The 12,807-nt window shown below is 30.5% G+C and overlaps 1 protein-coding gene across 2 annotated transcripts in view; it reads left to right on the top strand.

The window, feature by feature from the left end:
• ttv (exostosin glycosyltransferase 1 ttv) overlaps nucleotides 1-12,807 on the top strand; it is a 672,327-nt gene that overhangs the window by 604,519 nt on the left and 55,001 nt on the right. For both annotated transcript variants that reach the window (XR_012756526.1, XM_075367109.1), the window contains exon 3: nucleotides 6,099-6,300. Coding sequence is in view for 1 of the 2 variants with exons in the window: in XM_075367109.1 (XP_075223224.1) it covers nucleotides 6,099-6,300 (202 nt within the window). In the remaining variant the exon portion in view is untranslated. The remainder of the gene's footprint in view (nucleotides 1-6,098; nucleotides 6,301-12,807) is intronic.

Genomic DNA, 12,807 nt, shown 5'->3' with positions numbered 1-12,807 from the left:
AATGGTGTTTTTCTCGTTTATGATACGAAAAAATTGCTCTTTAGAGGTATTTTAAGGTGTTTTTAAAAATCTTATTTTAAAGGTATCTATGAAGTGTAAAGAGGGTATTTAAAGAGGATTACTGTAATGAGGTATTTAATGAAAGTTGATTTTATAAAGTGATATTTAATAAAGTGAAAGGTATCCTTTATTAGGAAATAATAGTCTTTGTGTGTTAATATAAAAACTTCATGTCTGCTAACATCAACTTTTCTTTTAATTTAAAAAAAACTTTTTTGAGGCGATTTTTTGATATTTGTTTACGTTGTAATTGTAGTACTACTTTTATTGTTAATCTGAATATTTGTTAACGTAGATGGACTGTTGACTTTCATGTCAAATTAAATTGTTTCTGGCATATTAACGTTACAATGAATATTTGTTATGAATTTGATATTTTAGCATAAATCTAAAGTCAATGAAAATGTGATTTGTAGTACTTTGCGTGCGCTCTCGTATATGTATATGTATTCAAGGATCCTAAAAGGTGAAAGAGCTATAAAATCCCTATTAAATCGCATACAAAATATTTTTATGCAATAATAAAACTTTTAAGTGCACAATTTATAAGCATTCGGAGCAAAATTTTCAGAATAGAAACCTTACACAAAAATCTCGTTTTTGGTATTAGACCGAAAATTTGAGTTAAATTTTCTTTTTTTAATATATAAATACAAGATACGTCTATGTTTAATGTAATTGTCAAATATATTTTAGGAGAGCTGAAGGATTAAAAATTACTTATTAAAAAGAATTGTAGCATTCATTTAGTAGTGTAACCTTACGACATTTTTTTAATTATGCACCTACTTATTAGGTGTACGTAAAGTAGAGATAAACTGAATTTTATTTGATTAATTTCTCTAAATTGCATCTTATTGAATGGAAATGAATAACAATACAAATAATACTTCACCGAACGATTTTTTACTTAAAATCCAAACCCGAAATGGTCATTTTGATGGTGAAACGATCATCATCATCATCGTTTTTGGAGGGTAATCTTGTTCTTGTTAATTACTTTTAGAAAATGACGGGCATTTATATTTTTCTCATTTGTTACGATAAGCAATTGTGATTTGCATCACCGTAATTTATATTATATTGTAATTTATTAACAAATGATTCTCGGGGCGTGTTTTCTGATACTTTTATAACAAAAATAGGTCTGTGACAGGGAATACAATCAAGCCGTCATTTCATTTTAGCGTAGCGTTTACGTCTTTATCATTTTATTCCTTTTTAGCTGCAAACACCCTGTTACTTTTTACATGATGTTTTTTTCAAGCAGATCCCTTTTCCATAAAATCGTTTATTGATTCTGTATTCTTGCATTCCAGCTACTTTTGCAATTGAATGTTTTGTACGAGCAGCTTCTATTTTAACAAAAGTTTATGCAATTTTGTAGTTAATGTTTAGTTTTTTATTATAAATTTTCTCTGTTTTTGAGCTACTGTATGTTTATTTCGATTGTATTTCGAAAGTTGCTGTTAGATTTCTGTTTCTTGAATTGAAACGTGTTTGTGTAATTAAGTTTTTACTCTTTTTGCATAAGCAGATGAAATTCTGTATTTAGGAAATTTAAAAAAAATGTAATTATATTGTTGCCAAGTTGTCTGCTTCCTCCTGGAATTGGGGACTGGGCCGTAAGATCTAGTCTGACTTCTTACATCATTTTATATTGATTAGGGCAGTATCTTCAAGTTAATACAGCTATACAGCTTTTGGTTATCGATTTTCAGGCAGGAATTGTTCTTATTGCTGCCTACATTTATCGAAGTGCTGTTAATTTCTAAATTCTCTTCGGTTACATTAGAATCTGGACGATTTCCTCGAGGCACCGATTCGTCGATATCGCGGACAGACAACATAAGCAACTGGCAAAAATTTGAAAGTAACACTCTAAATAAAATAAAATGATGATAAATAAAAACAAGCACTCGCTCTAAACAATGAATAAATTTCAATTCTTCGGTCATCGCTCGTCTTACAATCGGATCACAAATCGATTTTTCGGCCGGTTATATCCAGCTACTTGCTCAGCAGCAAATCTGTCTCAGTTTTTTTTTACAAAATGAATACAAAAATTACTGTTAACTAAATCCTAACAATCTAAATTATTAAAAAAGGAGGGTTTAACCTAACCTAATTCTACTGCTATTGTCAGAGCTGTTTAAGTTCAGTCTTCTCTTTGTTCTCTATTGATTTTTGGTTAGCTTTGTGCTTTCTTAGTATTTAGATTTTGTTTCCATTAGGCGAATCTTTACCCAATATTTTTTTCTGTCAATTTCTGTTTCTTGTATTGTACTAAGTACCATGAGACAATTATGATTTTTGAAGTGCTGTTTAAAACAGTTCTGTAGTTGGAATTTGTTGCCTCGCATCTCAATGCAGCAACACTAAACACTGTAGTTATATTTGTAGCTATGCTGACTAGCAATGAAGATACGAATATTAGTAGTGATTGAACCCTCGACAGTATTATCAGAAGTATAATTGTAACTATTAATTATTTTGATCTATGGTCTGGTAGAATTGTACAAGAAATAACTAGTGACAATGTTAAACATGAGTATAACTTCCAACCATTGGGTTTTTCTACATCTAAATTTTTTTTTTTATTAATTTTTACACAAATGTTTATTGCGGTTGTATTTAAGAAAGTTGCTGTTAGATTTCTGTTTCTTGATTTGAAACACGTTTGTATAATTAAGTTTTTAATTTTTTTGCATAAACAGATGAAATTCTGTAATTAGGAAATTTAAAAAATGTAATTATATTGTTAAACTGGATTTGAATTTCTATTTTCAGTTATACTATTGTCCTACAGTATGGGCTTTTTTTTTTAAGTTTGGAAAGAATTTGTTTAAATTTTTATTTCAGTACTAAGTACACACATATATGTGAACACTAGTAATGTTTTACAAGTATAATTTTTTATTTATGATTTTTGGATTCATTTAAAAACCAAGGCATAATCATCTTTTACTTCCTGATATAAGCATTGTTGCATATACAATCAAGACTATTTGTAAATATCTTCTATTCATAATTAATTTTAATGTGTTAATATATATATATATATATATATATATATATATATATATATATATATATATATATATATATTTTTTTTAGGTTTTTAGGGGCATCGACTACTTTGGTCATTAGCCCCATTTACGCTAGTTGGTGGCTTTACGATCGCAGATTTGGCTAGTTTTTTAAACGGCGCTGGTGCGTCTCTCATGTCAACGGCGTCAGTCCGGGGATGAGCCGTCTCATCTTTACTTTGTTTTCTCTGATGAGTCGACTCAATCTTTGAATCAATGATTCTTTCAACCATTGTCGCAAGACTTGGTGCCATCGTGTTAAGCAACTGCTCCACATTAATTTTAGACGTGGAAAGGGCAGCCGCTGCTTCTGCATAAGAAGTCGATGGTCGTGGTGTACGCTGATTAAAAATTTTCTTCGCTTCAGGATAATTGACCTTCTGAAGCGTTTTAACTTCGTGAATGGCTGTTTCTAATTTATATGTAGGGCAGTTCCTTGAACGACAGTTGTGATGCCCTTTACAGTTAACGCAGATTGGAGGGTCTTTACATGGGTCACCCTCGTGTGTTTTCTCTCCACATATACATATTTCCTGCGCTTCACATCTAGCTGCTGTGTGTCCGAATCGTTGATACTTAAAACATCTCATCGGCTGCGGAATGAATGCCCGTACATCAAGCCGATGGATGCCAGCTCGTACCTTTTCAGGAAGGTTCGGCCTATTAAATGTTAAAACATGCGAGGCCGAAGGAACAACTTCACCATTTCTTCGCATGGTTAGTCTGCGACACTGAGTCACTCCCTGGCTCGAAATTTCTTGTACAATTTCTTCTTCTGTACAATTAAGAAGATTGCGACAAACAACAACTCCTCTGGATGAGTTAAGTGTGCTATGCGGTTGGACAGAAACCGCAAATTCACCCATCTTCTTCAACGCCTGAATTTTCTGGCTTTGCATGTCGTTGATGGTTTCGACATGCAATCCGTTAAAAGTTTTACGAATTTCCTTGACAGGACCACCAGCACAATTTTTTATTGCGATTAAAAAATGGGCTAACTTTTTGAAAGTTTCCATTCTCCTTTGTAATAATTAAAAATCTTGGTTTGGGAGCAATGTTTCCAAACAACGACTTTCTCAATTCCCTACTGATTTTGTCAGCATCTCTCTTGATTTTATCTGACTCCTTGCTCTTTTTCCTCTTCGCTTGTGGCGAATCGGAGGTTTCTAAACGAGGGTGTTTACGTGCACCCTCTGCCACGTTAGTTTGTTCAATATTCATGAACATTTATCCCTTCAGTAGCAAGGCTTACCGCCGGGGTACACCCCCACTCCAGGGCTACTAACCTTGGAGGTCTGATCCGGTACTCCGGTGGAACCGGCATATGTCCTGGCAGAGAGCGGATGCGCAATCTCTGCACTGACTCCAGGCTCCTACTCACCGAAGCTTTCAGAGCTCCCATGCACCGACATACATGGGCACCATTGCTACATGCTTGCCATCGCAGGGGGCATGCGGACAACGGAAGGGTTTCCGTTACACCTACAATAACATTGACCCTGGCCGCCACATCGCCAGCTCTAAAAGTGGTATGAGTCCATTTTCAAAATCGTTTATTATTCTATTTCCTGCAGGTAGCCGAAAAATCTAGTCCGTTTAGTGACCTGAAGTTGCAAACAGGTCAAACGTAAAAAAGAATAACCGAGGAATTTACTCGGAACCCCGTTAGCCAGCTATATGTAATGTACGTAAGTACAGCTGTTGCCGCCCTGGACGTGGACATAGATGTGTTCCGGACGTGGGGATTATCTACCTCAGGGCGTGTTAATTAATATTTAAATTAAAATGATGTGTTAAACTTGAATAAAATTATAAAAAAAGTAATAACTAAGGTATTAAAAGTTTTTAATCTACAATAATTTTACTGTTCAAGCAAGTGCAAATGTAACATTTACTGTGCTGGTATAAGTGGAGCCATTTAACGCCACCCATTTAGTTGAATGGAGCTTAAGATTGAAATTTATTAATAGTATATAATTATTTTTAATCATGAAAAATTTAATTTTCAGATTTCAACGAAAATATTCATTTTGACCATCCCTGAATCCATTTTGACTAGTATGTTTTGACGGTATGACATATGTACATACATACGTATGTATCTCGCATAACTCAAAAACGATTAGCTTTAGAATGTTGACATTTTGGATTTAGGACTGTTGTAACATCTAGTTGTGCACCTTGACTTTTGATTGCAGTCAACTTGACCAAAAATGTCCAAAAAGCCACAAATCAAAAAAATTTGGATTTTGGACTTTTTCTTAACTGCAGTAATGAGCCATCATTGAAAGCTTTTCAACACTAATATCGTAAGTTGTACTTATTTTCATCGGTTCCAGAGTTGTAGCCAAATAAAATTTTAATTAATAAAATATTTGGATCTTACAAGGGGAAAGCACATCGGTTTGAATCCGACTTCATTTCATTTTTTTTTTTTAATTTAAATATATTGATTTCTTAATAATAGATTTAAATATGTATTAAAACTTATTTTTTAAAGATTTACAATTAATAATAATTCATTAATAATAAAAAAAAAATATATATATATGAAAAAAAAGCAGAAGTTATTGGTGAAATAAAATTTTATGTACTTTTAAAAATGTGTATATGTAGTTTAATAGGCATACAAGGAAGTTGTGTGGTGTCTACAACAGATTTGTTGTCTAAAAGTGTTGAGTTATTATCAGTAAATCAGAACACATTATGATCATTTTAATTTATGTGAAGAGGTCTTAATTATTAAATTTGGATTGCTTGAGACAGGTTGTGCTTGAAAGAAAGCCATCCCTGTTATTTTTATTAATAGATGTGGCAGAATTTATAACATAGTTTAAACGAATTTATATCCAGAAATTATGTACAATTTCATTTATCTTTTAATTAATTGAAGGAAAGACTTGTTTCTGATAATTTATATTACATCTGTCCTGTTTGATATTTTTTAAGGTATGATTACGAGCTACTGCTGCAGAATTCGACATTTTGCTTGGTGCCTCGAGGACGAAGACTTGGTTCATTTCGTTTCTTGGAAGCTCTTCAGGCTGGTTGTGTTCCTGTAATCTTATCAAACAGCTGGACTCTGCCATTTTCAGAAGTGATAGATTGGAATAAGGCTGTTATTTGGGCTGATGAAAGACTTCTTCTTCAGGTATTTTGCATAATTTTGTGTTTGTTAGTTAACTTTGCTTTTTTTTTTAATTAATTTAATTTTGTTTCTTAATGGTGGTAAGTATGCTCAAAGAAGTTATATCAATTTAAATATTTTAAATTGACAGAGTTGAATTTGCTTTTACTTTCCCTTTGTGTGTGTTTTTTTTACTGAAGAAGATATGATTTAGTATTCCTTATTTATTTGAATATTTTCCTTATTTGTGGGTAGAGGATTTTTTTTATATTCTTCCGAAAAATTTATTAACATCCTGTGAGCTGTTTCTTTCAGCATTTCGTTTCCATTGCATTTAGTAGGATTAATAATGTAAAAGATGATTTAAAATTATAAACATATATTACAAATTGAATCAGATTTTATAAATAAATTGTTTTTATTGACTCGATAAAAATGATACAAGAGTGAGTTTGAAGTAAGTTAAGTAAAATGCTTTGTTCTATAAAATTTGATTTAGTTTTAGGTTTCAAAATTCTGTTTTTTTTTGTTTAATATTCATCATTGACTATTATGTACTCAAGCTTAGTAAAAATAAAACTTAATTCAACAGTTAAAAATATTTAAAATTATTTATTAAAATCATAATCAAAATTAAATTTTTTTAAATGTCTTAATACTTAGGTATTGCAATGAAAAGAATGTTGAATTGATATAAAATATGTGAGTTATATCAGAAACTACATACAGAGTATGAAAATGATATCAGCATATAGAAAAGTATTCATTACAACATTAGCATATTTTTAACATAACAGCTTCTTCTTTTTCCTGTTTAGCCTCCGGTAACTACCGTTTAGATAATTCTTCAGAGGATGAATGAGGATGATATGTATGAGTGTAAATGAAGTGTTACTCTTGTACATTCTCAGTTCGACCATTCCTGAGATGTGTGGTTAATTGAAAGCTTAGTGCTTTCTATAATGTGCAAACATTTATTTGAATTTTTAAATTTTATATTAAGCAAACTTGACATATTTGTTGATTCATGTTCCCATGGTTGCAGTACCGTCAAAACTCAACTTATCAGAATATTTTTTGTGTTGCATAAAAGAATGCTAGATAATTTATTATATGCATTTTCCTATAATAGAGTTACGAGGCACACTCATAAAATAAGGACCGTCGGCTTATATTTAAATATTAGCGGGTCTGAACACAGTTTCACGCTTGCAGGGCCATCAATCGGTTATTTATGAAGCCACTGCAGTTGTTTTAATTAAGTAGTCGTTTGCCTGCCGGTGAATGCAGATAGCATTGTCTGTGACAATCGTTTCTTCCCCCCAGTAAAGTGTGCGCTGTGATTTGATTTTTGTGTGCAAAAGGATCTTCAGCTGGTGAAATTCATCGGGAGTCGTGTGTAATGTATGGACGTACGGTAACGAGTGAAGTAACAGTTACACAATGGTGTCGAGACTTTACAAATGTGTATAACGAAGAATGGCGTCTTTTTATTGATTCTTCTAAAGTTAACATGAAAGCAGTTTTATTGCATAATGCTAACAAAGGCCATCCATTCCATCAGCTCATGCAGTGACATAAAAGAAACGTATGAAACTATGGCATCAATATTAGAAGCAATAAAATACAAAGAGCATATGTGGTAAGTTTGTAGTGATCTGAAAGTTTTTGTGTTACTTCTTGATTTACAAGATCGGTTTATGAAATATTGCTGAATTCTTCATCTGTGGGACAGTTGTGATACAAAAAGTCACCACCACCAAGTAAAGAACTGGCCATTGCATCAGAACTATGTGACTGGTGAAAAAATGTAAACCATTTATTATTAATTGAGGGTAGTAAAATCATACTGCTGCTACTTCACATAAAGTTGGACTCATGCAAAAGTTTGTAAAAGCTCTAGACAAAGGATTTAATCATTTAATAATAAATTTTCCTAAATTGAGTGGTAATAAGCTGTAGGAGGGTATGTTTATCGGTCGGCAAAACAGGTAGCTGCCTAGGGACTCAACTTTTGATGATAAACTTAGCAAATGTGAACTAACTGCAGGGAAGTCCTTCAAAGACTTTGTTGATGGTTATTTAGGCAACAGAAAGGATGAAAACTATGTTTTCTTGGTTAACAAGCTTTTAAAAAATTTTAAACATTTAGGATATAGGATGTCATTAAAAATTCATTTCCTACATTCCCACCTAGATTTTTTTCCAAAAATTTGGACTCTGTCAGCGATGAGCAAGGAGAGAGTTTTCATTAGGATATTTTGAGGAGCAATGGTACCAAGGAAGATGGGATTATATAATGATGGATGACTACTGTTGGTTTTTGTTTAGATAAGCTGATCAAACATCTTACAAGCAAAAACTTTTGTCAACATATTTAAAAATTTAAAGGTAGGACAATTCCAATGATTTAAACTTTTAAAAACTTATTTTAAAATTGTATTAATGTATTTCAATTTATCTGTGTTTGAATAAATAAAAATTTAGTTGATCTAAACACGATTTTAAATGAATACACATAAATAATTTTTTTTTTAAATTGATTAAAAAAATCACTGATTTTCACAGTGATTATGCATTTACTGGTAAATAAATTGTATGTATCTAAAAAACGTGATGTATTAAACAGATTCTGATAACAGTTTTGAATTCAGCACCCCAAAATTAGTTTAAATCACCATGTACGATTCCAGATACACAAAGATTTTTTTTTCTTGACTACTGTTATTTTTTTTCTTCACAAACATTATTCAACCTGTTTTTCATATTTTATTTTCCATTAATGTTTTGTAATTTTAATACCTCAATAATTAATCAGTAATTCATTTTGTTAGTTCATTGTTAATATTGTCTGATTTCATTTCTTTTACTCCATTCTTGTTGCGTTTGTGTATCTCTTAGTAGTTATTCTACTTCACTTTTTTCCCCAGAGGAACAGTGTCTGTGAGCTATAGCATTTTTATTCTCTGGCTTGTTTTTCTTCATGAGACTTTTCTCAGGTCCTAATTGTTTTTTCTGTGCGCTTTTTTCTGTAAATTGAAAAGTAACAAATAAACTACATCTTCGCCCTTAAAATAAATACTTTATAATTAATTCTACTACTATTGCTTGGATAACTGTTGGAAAAATTTTAAATCCCCAAAAAAAAGTTTACATTTTTGTTGAGAATTTTACCGTTTTATCAAAAATCTGAAACATTAGTTTTTCTTGCAAAAATTGAACAATAGTAGGTATACGATAATGGAAATATTTATTTTATGAAAATTGTTTCTTACAATAGGTCTTTCTCCTTATAGGTAAAAATATAATATTTAATGCAGTTCAAATATAAAAAAAACTCACCTCAGTAGTAATTCAATTGTAAACATATGAATGCCTTCTTATTTTATATCTTTGTTTTAACTGAATGAAAGTTTTATTAGGTTTTTTGTTGTTTATATTTTTTTATTGATTGATATGATTTAGATCTTTTATTTTTTCTATTTGGGTAAAAGCTTTAATTTTTTTCATACTTTACCTGCATTTTATCAGCTTATGAATTGTAATCTACTCATAATATTTTGTCATTCCCTTGCTTCCACTGCTGTATAAAATTACTGTGTATACCCCACAAGTAAATGCAGTTGGTAATTTCATGAAAGTTTGTTTTTTCTTATTCAATTTTTCTATATATGTATATGTTTTATTTGTTATTCTCTCAATACACTTAAATATTACTTACTTCCTAAAGCATAATATTTCAGATGCTTCTCTTAAATTTGTAGCTTTTATATATTTTACATTTCAGTGGCAGGAAGTGACACACTCTAAATAAACAGTCTCAGTTCATTAATAATTTTCATGTCTGTGATAAACTGTTATCTCTTTTAATGTCATCTTCACTTCATTTGTCATTAAAACATTATTGCAAAAAACAAAAAATGTTTCAACCTCTGATCTAATCTCTTACTGTCTTATCTATTTTAGTTTTATTACAGTACGATATAAAACTACTTCTGTAGATTATGACTTACATATTAATAAATTTAGATTATGGTGATGTTTTTGTTGTAAGTTTTATTGTTATCTCATTTGTAATTGAAGGTGTTGTTTTTCATAGTTAATTCAAAAAAGTATATCAAACCAAAAGCTGGCATGGGGAGAAAACTATATTTGTTGTTTGTTTAATTAAACATATTTTTTATCTTTTTTTCTGGTCTTGTAAAAGAAATGTTTGGAACCAAAAAATATTACCTTGTCGAATCAGATATTTTTGTACTCTCAGTATATTTTATCTTAACTATTTTCTAGTTATTATGTAAAACTGGTTTTGGAGCATCATTCTGAAAATACTGCTCGCTTTCAAAAATACACAAGTATGAAAATCAGCATTATCTACATGTATCGCCATCAAAGTAGATATAAGTATGTTTTGTGTACAATCTATGCACATTCAAATCTTCAGTTAAAATTGACTGCACCACATAGAAACTTAAATTCAGTTCATCAGCCATCTCCTTAATTCAAGTCTACAGTCAGAGTGCACTAAATCAAAGAATTTCACAATGTTTTTATTGGTTTTTAAAATGAAAGGCCAGCCAACTGGGGGTCATATTTGACTGATTCATGGGCTACTTTGAATCTGTTGAACCAGATAAAAACATTTGACCGGCTCAAACATTTATCCCTGAAAGCTGTTTTTGAGAGTTATATATTGTGGATTGTTTATATATTTATTATATTGTGGATTGGCTGTGTGTGTGTGTGTGTGTGTGTGTGTGCACGTGCACGTGCGCGAGTGAGTGATCATATTAATGTAGTAACGTTTTGTTAGCAAGTATCTACTGGTGAAAGATTTTATCCTGATTTCTGTGCTTTCAGTAAAATTAAGCCAGACTGTATGTAATTCTTGAGACCCAAATTAAGGGTTAAATTTTGTGGTTTTATAAGAAATATAACCTGAAAATTTGAAAAAACAGGTCTCAAAACTGTATTTTCAATACTGTTAGATAAAAAAAAAAAATTATTGTTTATTTTTATAAAATATTTTTAATTCTTATGTTTTATAATATTGAAAATTCTGTTTTGTTTAATACTTAGTTAAAATCTGGTACATATGTTTTGTTTTTAATAATTTATTTAATGCCGATAGCTAACCAAAAATATACTGTTTTGCAATGCTCAATGATAAAAAGGGTATTAAGGATAACATCAATATTTTAGAAAAAAATCTTTTTGTGTTGGTTTAGTTGTAAAAAAAACTTAGATAAGTTTTGAAATGAAAAGACTATTCTTTCTTACTCTTTAAATTAAAACAAGAATAATAAATCAACTCTAAAATGGATAGAATTATTTATTAATTTATGTGTTAAATAGATATATTAATATTTAGCTAAAACAAGAAATTATAGATTATATTATTCAGCTAAATATAGAGAATGATGAAATACTAACATTTGGGACAGTTAGGTCAAGAGTCTTATTTTTTGTCTAACCTTTCTTCGAATTTTCAGAAATTTAAAAAAAAGAAAATGTTTTTATTAAATAGGAAATAGTGCTACAGCTGCACATGCTATCTCTGCAGTTCTTTATTTCATTTTACTGTATCGTTTTTTAATTGTTACAACAGATTAATATACTCGTATCAAATGCAGTCAGTGAAAATAAAAACAATTGCATTGATCTTTATACCATGATATTTAATAGTTATCAGTTTAATTTAAATATAACAACTAATCTGCAGTCTAATTGAATAAAAATCTCTATTCGGTTTTTATTTTTTTATTTTTGTATGATAAAAATATAAATTGAGATCATTATTATTATTATTACATTGAAACCAATAGTATTCAGAAAAAAAATATAGTTGTATAAATTTTTCTAATCACTTGCATATAATTTGGAATAAATGTTGTTTTTAGTAGGAAATTGCAAGTGATGTATATCTCTTCAGTTTATTATGTCTCAACCCACCGGTTGATCTACGTCACCCTCTGGGCTGGTGAATGTGTCTTCTCAAATCAACTGATTTGGAAGTTGAGTTCCAGCGTTAAAGTCCTATTAAAGGCATTTGAATACTAGGTTGTGGATACCAGTATTCTTTGGTGGTTGAGTTTCAATTAACCACACATCTCAGGAATGGTCGAACTGAGACTGTATAAGAGTACACTTCATTTACACTCATACATATCATCCTCATTCATCTTCTGAAGTAATACCTGAATGGTAATTTCCAGAGGCTAAACAGGAAAAAGAAAGAAAGAAGTTTATTATGCCTCACTTTAATAGATGAAATGATGCAAGTGAGTTTTCTTGCTGATATGTGTCTTATTGTTTAAAATTCTGTCAACAAGTAAATTTCTTGTGAATTTATGTGATCTGCTTATACTTACAACATAAAGAATTCAACTAGTTTGCAGCCAAATTTTATCAGCTCTATTCTGCTCTGAATTCTCTTTTATTATGTACTGTGTCCTAAAGTGAAATGAAAACTTTGTATAAAAACTGATGGAATGCAGTAAGAAAATAAACAGCTAAACTTTTCCTATCATT

This window comes from Lycorma delicatula, chromosome 1 (assembly GCF_047948215.1).
Source record: "Lycorma delicatula isolate Av1 chromosome 1, ASM4794821v1, whole genome shotgun sequence".
Taxonomy (NCBI): domain Eukaryota; kingdom Metazoa; phylum Arthropoda; class Insecta; order Hemiptera; family Fulgoridae; genus Lycorma; species Lycorma delicatula.
The sequence above is the reverse complement of the archived record's forward strand: the minus strand, read 5'-3'. Positions and strand labels throughout refer to the sequence as shown.